The 18153-nt window shown below is 42.1% G+C and overlaps 1 protein-coding gene across 2 annotated transcripts in view; it reads right to left on the bottom strand.

Moving 5' to 3' along the window:
* Window positions 1-2490: 2490 nt before the first annotated feature.
* LOC137617228 (polynucleotide 5'-hydroxyl-kinase NOL9-like) overlaps window positions 2491-18153 on the bottom strand; it is a 114921-nt gene continuing 99258 nt past the window's right edge. Inside the window, exons 5-6 of one of the 2 annotated variants that reach the window (XM_068347168.1) lie at window positions 14686-15711; window positions 2491-2729 (exon numbers count right to left, since the gene is read on the bottom strand). In XM_068347168.1, the coding sequence (XP_068203269.1) occupies window positions 2620-2729; window positions 14686-15711 (1136 nt within the window). In that variant the 3' untranslated portion in view covers window positions 2491-2619. The remainder of the gene's footprint in view (window positions 2730-14685; window positions 15712-18153) is intronic. The other variant, XM_068347167.1, reaches the window with a different exon arrangement.

Genomic DNA, 18153 nt, shown 5'->3' with positions numbered 1-18153 from the left:
TAAGTAACCGGGCAGGCAAGTCAGACTTTCTGCACAAAAGAGAAAGTTCATTGGCCATCTGAGAATAGCAAAGGAAGTTAAATAAATTATGATCTACAAAGACTCGGCACTAACTTGAACCAAAAATTACCTTCTCTACTCGACCGTTATGAGAATCAAACATCATTCATCCTGTTTATGACGTATAGTAGAAGCCTTACTACTGCGCAGTGTGTAGCCCTACTCACCAGTTCCATAAATATTTGAACTTAGAATATATTTTCCCTGAGAGGAACCGTGAGACATCATACTCCTCACAATATTTATCTGAAACACAATGCTTTCCCTGTGCAGAAATGCTAACAAATCCAGCAAGGAAGACAGCTTAAAATGTGATGCAGTAACCCCTCACCATACTGCGGTTGACTTATTGCTCCCTCAGTATATCGCAAATTCAAAAATACCGGTATATTACTGTATATGTAAATCTATATAATAGGTTTCTGAGGACAGATAAGTTTTATATTTTTCATATTTTAATTATTTTTGTAAATTGCAGTGTTACTATACAGTATATACTTGTGTAACTTACAATCTCACATAGTGGGCAACCCCAAATTTTCACCTATAAAAAATTATTTCATCATGCATCTTGTGTATCATGCGAGTCTTTTCAGAGACCAAATTATAATCAACTAACCTCTATTCCTTCACCTCCTTATCCCAACATCTAGCTCAATATGTTAAAAAAGACAAAAAAGAATGATAAAAGTATCGTTATTAACGCATACGATTATAAACAACCGAACAAAAAACAGCTGTTTGTTATTAATAATCGATTCTGATAAGAGATAAACTATTACCGTAGTTGTTACATATGATGTTACGTAGAATGACTGATATATTACTATATTATATATTTTTTGGTTTATAAAAAGTAAACCAAATTGCACAAAAACTACCAAAAGAATTGGAAGAAAAAGTCAGTAATCTCATAAGCTTTGTAATCATGCATCGTAAAGCTAAAGACTACTGTATAGAATTATCGTGCATTGGCAACAGAAATGAAACACCTCCAGACAGTAATTGAAATGTGAAAAAAGTATTTCTATTAAAAACTACATACCTGTATATAGTAAAATAAACCTGATAGTTCAAGTATCGGCGTCGCTTAGCAATAAAAATAAAAACATCTTTTGGTAGTTTCCCTTAATCAGCTGATTTGGAAAGCATAGACGATAGTCTGCATCATCTTTAAAAGTAAACAATGGAAAATTCATATACAGTATTCGCTTTTATCATAATATGATAATACTGTAATATGTGAATATTACATATATTGTTACTGGATTCAGTTAAGTGAAACATCAGTTTTATCAAAATACTTGTCATTTTAAAGACACCTGAACTTTCGGACCACAGTAATTGGACTTATATTTTTGTAGACTGCATAGCCTGGCCGAGCAGTAGTACATATCTTATTGAGTTTTCAGATTTAAATTTTTTCATTTATATATATTGTATATGAAGATGTCTAAAGTAAAAGTAAGTTTTAGCTTAAAAATGTGTTACGGGTGTATCAGTGTTTACAAATGCTTAAATTCATAAATATGAAAATTCCTTAAAAGTGAAAAAAAAATTACTGTAGACCTCCATATCTACTTCACGGTTTTCAGATATCGCAAGGTGGCCTGGGATGGATCAACCGCGATAGCCGAGGAATTACTGTAAACAATTGTACATGTATACTTATGGGCGTGAAACACATCGAGTCAATTTCTTTTATTTTTTATGGGAAAAATTGTATTAGGATACGAGCATTTTAGGGTTGAGCTCACTCCCAAACTGAATTAAACAAAAATTTAGGTAAAACTGCAACTAAAGCTCGCTTGCAATCCGTGGTTAGATCTATCTCTTTTCTCCATGAATCTACCCTTTATAGAGTAACTTTGCGCCTAAATACCATGCACTTCCTGTGAGGATCAAAGACTTTCTTAAAAGGCTTCCTAACTTTACAAATAGAGCAAATCCACCCTTTAACAAACTTGGGAGTCATACCTTAAATTGATGACAAAAGTGACATCATAAACTATTAGAAAACCCTTTAAAATGAGATTAAAGGAGGAGAGCTGCTCTCAGCATGTATTGGCTTCATCAACAACCCGTTGGGAGTGGACGACAAGAACAAGGGCAGCCCACGGTCAAGATAGAAGCCTCACATGGCTGGGAAACACTACTGTATACAGGACAGTGTATCATACTTAAGAAGTTGAGGTCACTTCCAGGAGAGGAACTGCAATGAAGTTTGGGAAGATTCACTTAAATGAAAATAGTGTCTTGTAGCAACAGCATTTTCGAAAAGTTTCTTTATGATCTAAGACTTTAGAATATCCTGTACCACTAAAAGAGAATTTCTGAAAATTTTACTTTATGAGCTAAGACTTTACAATACCACTAAAAGGGGATATTAAAAAAAAATTAAAAAATGTAAAATTTATTTTCTAAAAGAGCAAATAGCATAATCAGCTACTTCAAAATAGCAAAATCTAAACAACTGTGGAAATAATACAATTATTGTAAACTTAAACAATGTTTTTAAAGCTACTTGCAATTGCCTTCACAGGTATGGTATTCAAGAACTTAATTATCCTTCTTCTGTCCCAGTTTTGCCATGTTTGGCTTGATCTGACGACTAATTTTCAATTTTCCAGCACCCGATCTATACATCTTCTGAAAGTACGGCCCTTCACCTGTAAAATAAAATGAACATAAAGTGTACTGTGAAAAAAACACATTTTAAATTTCACAATAAAAAATTAAATAAATGTGAAAATGTGACTAATAGACAAGAAAGAGAACATGTGGCATATAGAGTACAACATTACTATCGTATCTTTTTACACCACAATTCAAATCAATTATACATACTATACCCAATTCGTGGTCCCTCAAGTGTTCCTCGGCTTACAAGCCTTCTTTATATAACACAAGGTTTAAATGTTGATCATCAGGAAAGAACAGGTCATTGTAGTGTTGCACAAGCCCTAAGAGACTGAACTTGAGTGTGAAGTGGTGATACTTGTGAGGTGAAGAGGAGGTGACTAATCATAAGATTATAATAGTTTTGTATAAAAACACTTTTGTTTTATGTAAATTAATATGTTAAACTTAATATTATAAACCCATCAGTTAACATCTGCTTAACCTTGTGGTCAGCAGTTCCATGGGCAACTCCTCAAGAATAAGAATAAGGCCAGACAATTCAATGTATGTGTAGGCAAAGGGAAAGTGAACCGTAACCGGGTGAAAGATTGAAAGACTTCCTATCCCGCAAGACAACTGCAACAATATACGAGGCAATGGGTAGCTGAGGCCTGACAGAAGGCGCAAGGCTAACCCTATAAGGAGCAGAGGATTCTTCCAAAGGACAGCATTATACTAGCCAGACACATACCTAGCCAGGAATTTCTCTGGGTACTGTAGTTCAGTAGTCCTAGTGCCATTTTAGTCATTCCAAAAGGGTTGTTAGGAAGTTTTAGAAAATGTCACAAGTTGGGAGGAGGGCACCTTATGTACTGTACATTGAAATGCTTGCATTACTATAGATTTTATTTTTCAGAATTTATTGTTTGAAAAAAAAAATCCAACCAGTTCAAAATTTCTACTAAATATCAGAAGTTGATAGGGTACCTATGTATTATATACTGAAAGACTTATATTACTAAATAGATTTTCTTTTTTAAAACTTTTTTTTAATTAACCAGTTTCCATATGCCTAAGCAGCTATTTAGATGGAAAAGGGTTTCAAGTTACAAAGATAGACTAACCCAAGTGCTGAAATAATCAGGCTTATGAACCTGAGAATCTGGAAGTAAAAAAAAATATTTGTGTTAACAAGGAGTGAAGTGTTGGACTGGAACCTAGCTGGAACCTAGTTATAAGGTAATATAAGTTTTTTGGAGGAGTTTAGCCGATGTAAAAAAGAAACGAAAGAGGCATATACTGTAAATTGATATCACAGAATCCTACATACTTAAGGGATTCAGCAGCTGAAGACCAGACAGGAGAAGAATACTCTAAACAAGGTAGAATGAAAGAATTACACACTTCTGCATAAAAGATTGATCAGCAGAAATCTTAAAAAAAGGACTTTCCCAATAAGACAATTTTTTTGTGCAACTAAGGAAGAAACAGACCAAATGTGTTTCTCAAAAGTGAATTTTCTATCAAGAATCAACCTAAAACTTTAAGTCATATAGAGTTAAATAAACATTATCATTACTGAGATCTGGATGCTGAGGAGCCACGGTCCTCAACCTACTTACAATCATACTTTGAGTTTTGTTTGGGTTCAACTTCATGCCACATAATTTGCTCCATTCTATCTCTATTATGGGATTCAGCAATATCAGATCTACATTCAGCATATGGAATTGATACATATAGAGTAGAATCATCTGTATATACAACAAGCTTGTTTTCTAGGCCAAACCACATATGTGTATTTAGTATGAAAAGTAATGGGCCAAGAACACTAACCTGAGTAACACCAGATATTGCATTCCTATACTCAAGCACGCTCAACAGCAACTCTGCGATCTATTACTCAAATATTCAATAATGATGCTAAGAAAAGACCAACCTACTCCCCACTGCTTGAGTTTGAAATAAAGGGCCTCATGAATAACAGAATCAAAGGCAGCACTAAAATCAAGGCCAATTATATGAACTTCATGACCCACAAGCAAAGGATTTTTGTACAGCACTGGAGATTGTAAGAAGAGCATCACATGCTCCAATACCTTTACGGAAGCCAAATTGTAAACTAGGGAACAGATGATTACCTTCTGTATACCTACTGTACTTAAATGTTTTGTCATAAAGATACTAAAAAACTTTAGATGATATGGGAATTATGGAAATTGGATGGTAGTCAGATGGGCTAGAGCTACCACAATCACATTTACTTAATGGAAATATATTAACAATTCTCCAACAAGACCTAAAAGAACCTCTTCTTGCTAATTTGAAGACAAAAGATAACTTGGGAGCTAAGAAATCAGCAGTTTTTATGAAAAAAAAAAAAAAAAATGTTATTTTCATTAGTAAAATAAATTTTTGAATATACTTACCCAGTGATCATGTAGCTGCAGCTCTGCTGCCCGACAGAAAAAACCTACGGGCGGAATACGCCAGCGATCGCTATACAGGTGGGGGTGTACATCAACAGCGCCATCTGTCGAGTAGGTACTCAAGTACTTCTTGTCAACACAGAACCAATTTTCTCCTCGGTCCACTGGGTCTCTATTGGGGAGGAAGGGTGGGTCCTTTAATTCATGATCACCGGGTAAGTATATTCAAAAATTTATTTTACTAATGAAAATAACATTTTTCAATATTAATCTTACCCGTTGATCATGTAGCTGATTCACACCCAGGGGGGTGGGTGGAGACCAGCATACATGTTAACATTAGAAGCTAAGTATTCCGTATTTCATTTTAGCAGTTATTCAAAATAACAAACATAAAATTAGTAAGTACCTGGTAAGGAAGTCGACTTGAACAATTACTCTGCCTTTTTAAGTACGTCTTCCTTACTGAGCCTCGCGATCCTCTTAGGATGCTGAGCGACTCCTAGGTGCTGAAGTATGAAGGGCTGCAACCCATACTAAAGGACCTCATCACAACCTCTAATCTAGGCGCTTCTCAAGAAAAGAATTTGACCACCCGCCAAATCAACCAGGATGCGAAAGGCTTCTTAGCCTTCCGTACAACCCAAAAACAACAATAAAAACATTTCAAGAGAAAGATTAAAAAAAAAAAGGTTATGGGATTATGGGAATGTAGTGGTTGAGCCCTCACCTACTACTGCACTCGCTGCTACGAATGGTCCCAGGGTGTAGCAGTTCTCGTAAAGAGACTGGACATCTTTAAGGTAATATGATGTGAACACTGACTTGCTTCTCCAATAGGTTGCATCCATTACACTCTGCAGAGATCTGTTTTGTTTGAAGGCCACTGAAGTTGCGACAGCTCTAACTTCATGTGTCCTTACCTTCAGCAAAGCATGGTCTTCCTCATTCAGAAGAGAATGAGCTTCTCTAATCAAAAGTCTGATGTAATAAGACACTGCGTTCTTCGACATCGGTAAAGAAGGTTTCTTAATAGAGCACCATAAAGCTTCTGATTGTTCTCGTAAATGCTTCGTACGTCTTAAGTAGTACTTAAGAGCTCTTACTGGGCATAGGACTCTCTCTTGTTCATTTCCAACCAAACTGGACAGACTTGGAATCTCGAACGATTTGGGCAAAGGACGAGAAGGGAGTTCGTTTTTGGCTAAAAAACCAAGCTGTAAGGAACATGTAGCCGTTTCAGATGTAAATCCTATGTTCCTGCTGAAGGCGTGTATCTCACTGACTCTTTTAGCTGTTGCTAAGCAGACGAGGAAAAGAGTCTTCAAAGTGAGATCTTTAAAAGAGGCTGATTGAAGCGGTTCGAACCTTGCTGACATCAGGAACCTTAAAACCACGTCTAAGTTCCAACCTGGTGTGGCCAACCGACGCTCCTTCGAGGTCTCAAAAGACTTAAGGAGGTCCTGTAGATCTTTGTTGTTGGAAAGATCTAAGCCTCTGTGGCGGAAGACTGCTGCCAACATGCTTCTGTAACCTTTGATCGTAGGAGCTGAAAGGGATCTTACCTTCCTTAGGTGTAAAAGGAAGTCAGCTATCTGAGTTACAGAGGTACTGGTTGAGGATACTGAATTCGCCTTGCACCAGCTTCGGAAGACTTCCCATTTTGACTGGTAGACCTTGAGAGTGGATGTCCTCCTTGCTCTGGCAATCGCTCTGGCTGCCTCCTTCGAAAAGCCTCTAGCTCTTGAGAGTCTTTCGATAGTCTGAAGGCAGTCAGACGAAGAGCGTGGAGGCTTGGGTGTACCTTCTTTACATGCGGCTGACGCAGAAGGTCCACTCTTAGAGGAAGAGTCCTGGGAACGTCTACTAGCCATTGCAGTACCTCGGTGAACCATTCTCTCGCGGGCCAGAGGGGAGCAACCAACGTCAACCTTGTCCCTTCGTGAGAGGCGAACTTCTGCAGTACCTTGTTGACAATCTTGAACGGGGGGAACGCATAAAGGTCTAGATGGGACCAATCCAGAAGAAAGGCATCTATGTGAACTGCTGCTGGGTCCGGAATCGGTGAGCAATAATTTGGGAGCCTCTTGGTCATCGAGGTAGCGAACAGATCTATGGTGGCCTGACCCCACAAGGCCCATAGTCTGTTGCAAACATTCTTGTGAAGGGTCCATTCTGTTGGGATGATCTGACCCTTCCGGCTGAGGCGGTCTGCCATGACATTCATGTCGCCTTGAATGAACCTCGTTACTAGAGATATGTTTCGATCTCTTGACCAGGTGAGGAGGTCCCTTGCGATCTCGAACAACGTCATCGAATGAGTCCCTCCTTGCTTGGAGATGTACGCCAAGGCTGTGGTGTTGTCGGAGTTCACCTCCACCACCTTGCCTAGAAGGAGGGACTTGAAGCTTCTCAAGGCCAGATGAACTGCCAGTAGCTCCTTGCAGTTGATGTGCAGTGCTCTTTGATCCGAATTCCACGTGCCCGAGCATTCCCGACCGTCCAGTGTCGCACCCCAGCCCGTGTCCGATGCGTCCGAGAAGAGAAGGTGGTCGGGGGTCTGAACAGCCAGTGGCAGACCTTCCCTGAGAAGAATGTTGTTCTTCCACCAAGTCAGTGCAGACTTCATCTTCTCGGAGATAGGAACTGAGACCGCTTCTAGCGTTATGTCCTTTCTCCAGTGAGCAGCTAGGTGATACTGAAGGGGTCGGAGGTGGAGTCTCCCTAACGCGATGAACTGGTCCAGAGATGAAAGCGTCCCTATCAGACTCATCCACTGTCTGACTGAACATCGGTTCTTCTTCAGCATGCTCTGGATGCATTCTTGGGCTTGACTGATTCTGGGGGCCGACGGAAAAGCCCGAAAAGCTTGACTCTGAATCTCCATACCTAGATATACTATAGTTTGGGATGGGACGAGTTGGGACTTTTCCATATTGACCAGGAGACCCAATTCCTTGGTCAGATCCAGAGTCCATTTTAGATTCTCCAGACAGCGACGACTTGACGCAGCTCTTAAAAGCCAGTCGTCCAAATAGAGGGAGGCTCTGATGTCTGCTAAATGCAGGAATTTGGCAATATTCCTCATCAGTTTGGTAAACACTAGAGGTGCCATGCTTAGGCCAAAGCACAGGGCTTGGAACTGGTATACCACCTTCCCAAAAACGAACCTTAGAAAAGGTTGGGAATCTGGGTGGATGGGGACGTGAAAGTACGCGTCCTTTAGGTCTAACGAGACCATCCAGTCTTCCTTCCTGACCGATGCTAGAACCGACTTCGTCGTCTCCATGGTGAACGTCTGCTTGGTGACAAAGACATTTAGAGCACTGACGTCTAGCACCGGTCTCCACCCTCCTGTCTTCTTCGCCACTAAGAAGAGACGGTTGTAGAAGCCCGGGGATTGATGGTCCCGGACTATGACTACCGCTCCCTTTTGTAGCAAGAGAGACACCTCTTGCTGTAAAGCTAGCCTCTTGTCCTCCTCTCTGTACCTGGGAGAGAGGTCGATGGGAGTTGTTGCTAGAGGGGGCTTGCGCAAGAATGGAATCCTGTACCCCTCTCTGAGTAACTTCACAGACTGTGCGTCTGCACCCCTGTTCTCCCAGGCCTGCCAGTAGTTCTTGAGCCTGGCTCCCACTGCTGTCTGAAGAAGGTGGCAGTCAGACTCTGCCTCTTGAGGACTTGGAACCCTTCTTCTTGTTGCCACGTTGACTATCGGCACGAGTACCTCCTCTGCTGGAGGTTCTGCCACGAAAGGGCGGAATGAACCTAGACGCTGGTGTGTCCATCCTAGGTCTAGGCACGGAAGGTAAAGCTGTGACTTTACGTGCGGATGACGCCACCAGGTCATGAGTGTCTTTCTGGATCAACGAGGCGGCAATCCCCTTGATCAACTCTTCAGGAAAGAGACACTTCGATAGCGGAGCAAACATCAGTTCTGACTTCTGACATGGGGTGACTCCCGCCGACAAGAAGGAGCAAAGGTGATCCCGCTTCTTGAGAACTCCAGACACGAAAGAAGCCGCAAGCTCGCCAGACCCATCCCGTATGGCTTTGTCCATGCAGGACATGATGAGCATGGCAGAATCCTTATCCGAAGGGGAGGTCTTCCTGCTCAACGCTCCCAAACACCAGTCCAGGAAGTTAAAGATCTCGAACGCACGGAAAACTCCCTTCAAAAGATGGTCCATGTCCGAAGAAGTCCAGCAAATCTTGGAGCGTCTCATAGCCAGTCTGCGGGGAGAGTCTACCAGACTTGAGAAGTCGCCCTGGGCAGAGGCAGGAACTCCCAAGCCGAGAACCTCTCCCGTGGCATACCAGACGCTAGATCTGGAAGCAAGCTTGGCTGGGGGAAACATGAAGGATGTCTTCCCAAGTTGCTTCTTGGCCTGCAACCACTCTCCCAGTACCCTTAAAGCTCTCTTGGACGAGCGAGCGAGTACGAGCTTCGTAAAGGCAGGAGCTGCTGACTGCATGCCTAAAGCGAACTCAGAGGGAGGTGAGCGTGGAGCTGCAGACACAAACTGGTCCGGATACAACTCCTTAAACAGGGCAAGGACTTTCCTAAAGTCTAAGGAGGGAGGCGTAGTCTTGGGTTCATCTATGTCGGAGTGTTGGTCGTCCAAATGCGCAGCTTCGTCGTCATCAGAGATTCCTTCATCCGAATGCTGAGGAGGAAGCGGCAAAGGAGGAGATAAAAGCCGAACGGCTGAATCCGGCAGCACGGGTGCATGCGTAGCTGCACTGGATCCAACGTCATGCCGCTGTTGGTCAGTCTGAGAGCTGGCAACAACCAAAGCGGAGTGGTGGTGCGTGGTGGGGACCACCGTGGGTTGCGGAGACTGACGCACCGCGTCAAAACACGGCAGCTTGACTCCACCTTCCTGCTGATGCGGTAGCTCACGCACGTCAACGGAGGGTGCCGCACGTCGGCTAACGTCAACATGCGTCTGGCAGGGTCGACTGCGCATAGGTGGTGGAGCTCTCACAGCCGGAGTGTGGGAGCAGGCAGCCGCAGTGTCAGCTGGGCGCACAACCGTGGCAGGTTGTAGGCTAACGGGTGCAGCGTCAACCTTCTCAGCACGATACTCCTGCATGAAGGAAGCTAGCTGAGTCTGCATAGACTGCAGCAAAGACCACTTAGGGTCTACAGCGGCTGGTGCGGCAACAGACGGAGTGATTGCCTGCTGCGGAACCACTCTACCTCTCTTGGGAGGTGTGCAGTCTTCGGAGGACTGCGGCGAGTCCGAACTGACCCAGTGGCTACACCTGGGCCGTTGGACTCGCTCGGAAGGGACCTTGCGCTTGAGAGGTCGTGAGACCTTGGTCCAGCGTTTCTGTCGAGAAACCTCTTCCGCAGACGAGGAATGAATGGGCTCACTCGTCTGTTTGTGGGTGGGACGATCTCGGCAAGATACGTCCTCAACCACGGAGGGAACGTCTGTCCGCTGATCAAGGCCTGTCGAACCCTTTGGTCGTACGACATTGCTTCTCCCCTGGGCTTGGGAGCTTGCAAGAGGTCCCGGACTGGGAGGACGACAGGCACGAACAGACGCACCCTCATGCGTAACACTGACACTTTTCACTGCACTGACACTCACTTCACTTCCCACTGCACTTTTACCTTTCAACTCCCTGACGTCAGCCATGAGTTGATTGCGATCATTCGCTAATGACTCAACTCTCTCACCAAGAGCCTGAATGGCACGCATCATATCCGCCATCGAAGGTTGATGAGAGCTAGTAGGAGGGTCGGGTGTAACCACTACAGGGGAAGGATTAGGTTGTGGGGCATGGGGAGAGGAAAAATCAATAGAGCGAGACGAACTCCTCCTGATCCTATCCTTCTCTAGCCTACGTGCATACTTAAGGAATTCTTGAAAATCGAATTCCGAAAGCCCAGCGCATACCTCACATCGATCTTCCAATTGACAGGCTTTACCCCTACAATTGGAACAAACGGTGTGCGGATCGATAGAGGCCTTCGGAAGACGCCTAGAACAGTCCCTAGCGCTACACTTCCTGTACTTGGGGACTTGAGTAGGGTCAGACATCTTGAATTAGTCAAAGGGGGGAAATCCAAAATCTATCCAAGTCGTCAACAAATAATCCAAAATCTAATCAATGAAAGTGAGAAAGTATTGAGGATAACTTCTGCACAGCGAAAGCTAATAACTAGAGAGAATACTTCACCAAATAACGTGAAAATCAACTCCAGAAAACAACAGCGTATCAAGTAGGTCTTGCCGGTGGCACGACAGAGAGAAAATTGGTTCTGTGTTGACAAGAAGTACTTGAGTACCTACTCGACAGATGGCGCTGTTGATGTACACCCCCACCTGTATAGCGATCGCTGGCGTATTCCGCCCGTAGGTTTTTTCTGTCGGGCAGCAGAGCTGCAGCTACATGATCAACGGGTAAGATTAATATTGAAAAAACAATATAATACCACTTGGGTCTACACCTCCACAAGCATTAAGGTTCATCGAGAGAGTTTTAATTTCACAGGACCATAAAGCTAACTAGTTAGTTTAGCCTCAGGAAAATGGGAATTAGGAAGATCAAGTTTCTCATTATGCTGCTTACCGTCATACAAATCAGCCAAGAGGGCTGTATTTTTCTTTGGACCGTGAGTAACAGAGCCATTTGTTTCAAGTAAAGGAGGAACTGTTGAATCTACACAAAAGAGTACAAGTTATTATTCCAGTTATGACTAGATTGTGGAATGATCTTTCTAATCGGGCAGTTGAATTAGTGGAACTTTAGAAGTTCAAACATGCAGTGAATTTTTTTATGTTGAACAGGCTGACATAAGTCTCTTCACAATTAATATATGATAGCTATATTCTAACGTTACCAATCTTAAAATATTCTATATTAATTATTCATTACTTCTCATGTAGTTTATTTATTTTCTTATTTCCTTTCCTCACTGGGCTATTTTTGCCTATTAGAGCCCTTGGGCTTATAACATCCTTCTTTTCCAACTAGGGTTATAACTTAGCTAGTTATAATAAATAATAATAATGCTCTGGATATCCTGAAATTGTATACAATATTAGCCAAAAAAGGCTTATGAAGAAAAATCTATTTAATGGATGGAGAGTGGATTGGTCTCCCTGATCCAGGAGGTTATGATACTTGGATAGTGCCTTTAGAAAGGGATTTGTTGGTCTGTGTATTTTGAAACATACTACCTTAATGATACCGTGGATCTCTACAAATGTTCAAGCATGGTAGACACTGGACAGAGGTCACCACAATGAGGCTGTAAAGCCGAGATATAAAGAAGGGCCTGCCTCAGGTGAGACTTTTCATTCTTGGACAAGAGAAGACCCAGAATCAGTATCAAGAGACAGCCAGAATTGAGTGTGAGACACTCTTGTTCTCTGTAAAATGCTGTTAATTCAACAACTCTTGCTCCCAAGGATAAGGTTATTAAAATTTCAGCTAAACAAGAATTCTATCAATAGACCAGGACACTGACGGAATTGTATCAACACTTGTTGCAGAGTTAAAGACTGAGTAATTTTGTAACAAATACATACATACATACACCAAGGTACTTCCCCAATTTTGGGGGGTAGCCGACATCAAACAAATGAAACAGAAAAGGGGACCTCTCCTCTCTACGTTCCTCCCAGCCTGAAAAGGGACTCAACCGAGTTCGGCTGGTAGTACTAGGGGTGCCACAGCCCACCCTCCCCCATTATCCACCACAGATGAAGCTTCATAACACTGAATCCCCTACTGCTGCTACCTCCGCGGTCATCCAAGGCACCGGAGGAAGCAGCAGGGCCTACCAGAACTGCGTCACAATCGCTCGCCATTCATTCCTATTTCTAGCATCCTCTCTTGCCCCTCTCATATCTATCCTCCTATCACCCAGAGCTTCCTTCACAACATCCATCCACCCAAACCTTAGCCTTCCTCTTGTACTTCTCCCATCAACTCTTGCATTCATCACCTTCTTTAGCAGACAGCTATTCTCCATTCTCTCAACATGGCCAAACCACCTCAACACATGCATATCCACTCTAGCTGCTAACTCATTTCTTACACCCGTTTTCACCCTCACTACTTCGTTCCTAACCCTATCTACTCGAGATACACCAGCCATACTCAGACATTTCATCTCAAACACATTCAATTTCTGTCTCTCCGTCACTTTCATTCCCCACAACTCCGATCCATACATCACAGTTGGTACAATCAATTTCTCATACAGAACTCACTTTACACTCATGCCCAACCTTCTATTTTTTACTACTCCCTTAACTGCCCCCAACACTTTGCATTCTTCATTCACTCTCTGCTGTACATCAGCTTCAACTCCACCATTTGCTGCAACAACAGACCCCAAGTATTTAAACTGATCCAACTCCTCAAGTAACTCTCCATTCAACATGACATTCAACCTCGCACCACCTTCCCTTCTCTACATCTCATAACCTTACTCTTACCCACATTAACTCTAAACTTCTTTCTCTTACACACCCTTCCAAATTCTGTCACTAATCGGCCAAGCTTCTCTTCCGTGCCTGCAACCAGTACAGTATCATCCGCAAACAACAACTGATTTACCTCCCATTCATTTTCATTCTCGTCTACCAGTTTCAATCCTCGTCCAAGCACTCGAGCATTCACCTCTCTCACAACTCCATCAACATACAAGTTAAACAACCACGGCGACATCACACATCCCTGTCTCAGCCCCACTCTCACCGGAAACCAATCGCTAACTTCATTTCCTACCCTAACACACGCTTTACTACCTTTACTAACTTTTCACTGCTTGCAACAACCTTCCACCAACTCCATATAACCTCATCACATTCCACATTGCATCCCTATCAACTCTATCATACGCTTTCTCCAGATCCATAAAAGCAACATACACCTCCTTACCTTTTGCTAAATATTTCTCGCATGTTAAAAGCATGCTTGAGTTCTGTCGGAGAAGCATGACAAAGTTGTTGATGGCTTAAGTTGCTACTAGTTTATCAGAACTAAAGAAGAATCCAATATACACTTGTAATATTGCTTTTTTCCATTATTAGAGATGAAGATAACATCACCATTGAAACTAAAGATATAAGAAAAAGATTAAACAGTCTTGGATAAGATGCAACATTACGTCTGTACTCGTGGCTGAAGACATAAGTGAAGACTCTTCAACATGTGGGTGGGCAAGGCTACTAGCCCATGCACACTGTCTGCTGTTAAATACCTTGTTGACAAATTAAAAAGCCATTCCAAACTTTGCTAAAGACATTCCCTATTTTAAAAGATGAAATGTTTGCATAAGTGTAGGAACAATTGGGATATCATAAGCAAAGCACTGGTTCTTTGAAAAAACTTTCACCCAACCACAATTCAACTTACTACATAAAGTCTAAACTATAATTTACTTTTTTAGTTTTAAAAAACATAATACTAACAATTGATAGATATATGTACAGTACACCCTTATTTCAATGTACAGTATGTTACTTTTCAACAATCATTTAAGGTTTAAAATATTATCACTTGACTTATTAAGCATATAACATAATATCTGCATTTTTCCACTTACCTGAAGTGAAGAAATTATAAAATAGATCAGGGATATACAATTCTGGTTTCACTATTGCATTGATTTTTGTGCCGATGACCTCAGGCTGAACCGTTGTCAAAATGTGAAGGGATTTCGTCAAAGGATCAATGCCTCTAACAACACCCCATCCCAAGCATTGACCAAAATCTAGATCATCTGAAAGTTGTTTAGGAAGATCATGAGCAACAAATTCAACTTTGCTGGAGTCAACTTTGCAAAGGGCAACTAAGTTCCCATTCAAAACATGTAGAATTCGTTCCTTTGGTACTTTTGACCCACACACATGAAGGGCAACATTAGGCCATGGCACAATAACTAAATGAGAACCATCCTCTTGATCAGAGGGATTTTCTGCAAAGTCAATTAAAATATCAGAAAGCTGTAGCAACACTGCCAATTCTCTCAGAAGTTTTGGTGTTAAAGAATTTCCTTTATTTTTTCTTCCGGAGAGTGATCTTACTGTAGTTAGGTTATAATGAAGATCATAGTCATTGGGCTTTGTACAAATACCTCCCAAGTAATCCCGTACTACAAAATCATTCAAAATCACATGAAAATTTGTTTTTGCATTTCCTCGTATCTGTAGAACATGTGATGGTGCCACTATTCTTATTAGGTCCAACATAAGTTCTAACCCTGTTCCCACTGTCCAGCCCATTGTATTCACAACAAGAGGTCTGTCAGGATGTTTCTTGCTTAACTCACATAAATCTTTCATAGCTTTAACGTATCTTTGAAGACCAAATTGTGGAGAAACATCTCCAACCATTATTTGTTTTACATGCGGTGATGAAGGATCAGCGTAGTGTGTGTATGCAGGTCCAAGCAATGGTTCACTAACTTGTGTGAGTGAGAGACACGACGGTAGAGATAACTCTGATTGGCCTGGATCCGTATCAAGACACTGGACTACGGTACCTTTCTTGCTAAGCAAACCATTGACAATATATTTGAAAAGAGTTGACTTGCCCACACTCTTTCCACCACACAACACCACTCGAGGAGCTGAAAATTAATAAAAACCAAAATAGTTACAAAAATATAAATGTGATTATAGTTTTTCAATGGAATATATTGATAAAATAATAATACAGTGCAATCAGCCCTTAACCCTTTTACCCCCAAAGGACGTACTGGTACATTTCACAAAAGCCATCCCTTTACCCCCATGGACGTACCGGTACGTCCTTGCAAAAAAATATTATAAAATTTTTTTTTTCATATTTTTGATAATTTTTTGAGAAAATTCAGGCATTTTCCAAGAGAATGAGACCAACCTGACCTCTCTATGACAAAAATTAAGGCTGTGAGAGAAATTTGAAGAAAATGTTATTTTTATTAATAAAATAAATTTTTGAATATACTTACCCGGTGATCATATAAGCTGTCAGCTCTGCTGCCCGACAGAAAAACCTAAGGACAAAATACGCCAGCGATCGCTATACAGGTGGGGGTGTACATCAACAGCGCCATCTGTCGAGCAGGTACTCAAGTACTCCATGTAAACACAGAACCAATTTTCTCCTTGGTCCACTGGGTCTCTATTGGGGAGGAAGGGAGGGTCCTTTAATATATGATCACCGGGTAAGTATATTCAAAAATTTATTTTATTAATAAAAATAACATTTTTCAATATTAAACTTAGCCGGTGATCATATAAGCTGATTCACACCCAGGGGGGTGGGTAGAGACCAGCATTACATGTTTACATTATTAAGAGCTAAGTATTTTGTATTTCATTTTAGCAGTTATTCAAAATAACAAACATAAAATAAATAAGTACCTGGTAAGGAAGTCGACTTGAACAATTACTCTGCCTTTTTAAGTACGTCTTCCTTACTGAGCCTCGCGATCCTTATAGGATGCTGTGCGACTCCTAGGAGCTGAAGTATCAAGGGTTGCAACCCATACTAAAGGACCTCATCAAAACCTCTAATCTAGGCGCTTCTCAAGAAAAGAATTTGACCACCCGCCAAATCAACCAGGATGCGAAAGGCTTCTTAGCCTTCCGGACAACCCAAAAACAACCATAAAAAACATTTCAAGAGAAAGATTAAAAAGGTTATGGAATTAGGGGAATGTAGTGGTTGAGCCCTCACCCACTACTGCACTCGCTGCTACGAATGGTCCCAGGGTGTAGCAGTTCTCGTAAAGAGACTGGACATCTTTAAGATAAAAAGACGCGAACACTGACTTGCTTCTCCAATAGGTTGCGTCCATTATACTCTGCAGAGATCTGTTTTGTTTGAAGGCCACTGAAGTTGCGACAGCTCTAACTTCATGTGTCCTTACCTTCAGCAAAGCATGGTCCTCCTCATTCAGATGGGAATGAGCTTCTCGTATCAACAGTCTAATATAATAGGAAACTGCATTCTTCGACATAGGTAAAGAAGGTTTCTTAATAGCACACCATAAAGCTTCTGACTGTCCTCGTAAAGGTTTAGTTCGTTTTAAATAGAACTTAAGAGCTCTAACAGGGCACAAGGCTCTTTCTAGTTCATTTCCAACCAAATTAGAAAGGCTTGGAATATCGAACAATTTCGGCCAAGTACGAGAAGGTAGTTCGTTTTTGGCTAGAAAACCAAGCTGCAAAGAACATGTAGCCGTCTCAGATGAAAATCCGATGTTCCTGCTGAAGGCGTGTATCTCACTGACTCTTTTAGCTGTAGCTAAGCAGACGAGGAAAAGAGTCTTTAAAGTGAGATCTTTAAAGGAGGCTGATTGTAGCGGCTCGAACCTTTCTGACATAAGGAATCTTAGTACCACGTCTAAATTCCAACCTGGTGTGGCCAAACGACGCTCCTTCGAGGTCTCAAAAGACTTAAGGAGGTCCTGTAGATCTTTGTTGTTGGAAAGATCTAAGCCTCTGTGACGGAAGACTGCTGCCAACATGCTTCTGTAACCCTTGATCGTGGGAGCTGAAAGAGATCTTTCCTTCCTCAGATATAAAAGGAAGTCAGCTATTTGAGTTACAGAGGTACTGGTTGAGGATACTGATACCGACTTGCACCAGCTTCGGAAGACTTCCCACTTCGACTGGTAGACTCTAAGAGTGGATGTCCTCCTTGCTCTAGCAATCGCCCTGGCTGCCTCCTTCGAAAAGCCTCTAGCTCTCGAGAGTCTTTCGATAGTCTGAAGGCAGTCAGACGAAGAGCGTGGAGGTTTGGGTGTACCTTCTTCACGTGTGGCTGACGTAGAAGGTCCACTCTTAGCGGAAGAGTTCTGGGAACGTCCACTAGCCATTGCAGTACCTCGGTGAACCATTCTCTCGCGGGCCAGAGGGGAGCAACCAACGTCAACCTTGTCCCTTCGTGAGAGGCGAACTTCTGCAGTACCTTGTTGACAATCTTGAACGGGGGGAATGCATAAAGGTCTAGATGGGACCAATCCAGTAGAAAGGCATCTATATGAACTGCTGCTGGGTCCGGGATTGGCGAGCAATAATTT

The sequence above is a fragment of the Palaemon carinicauda genome, chromosome 23 (assembly GCF_036898095.1).
Source record: "Palaemon carinicauda isolate YSFRI2023 chromosome 23, ASM3689809v2, whole genome shotgun sequence".
Lineage (NCBI taxonomy): Eukaryota > Metazoa > Arthropoda > Malacostraca > Decapoda > Palaemonidae > Palaemon > Palaemon carinicauda.
This window is presented reverse-complemented; position numbering and strand designations above follow the sequence as displayed.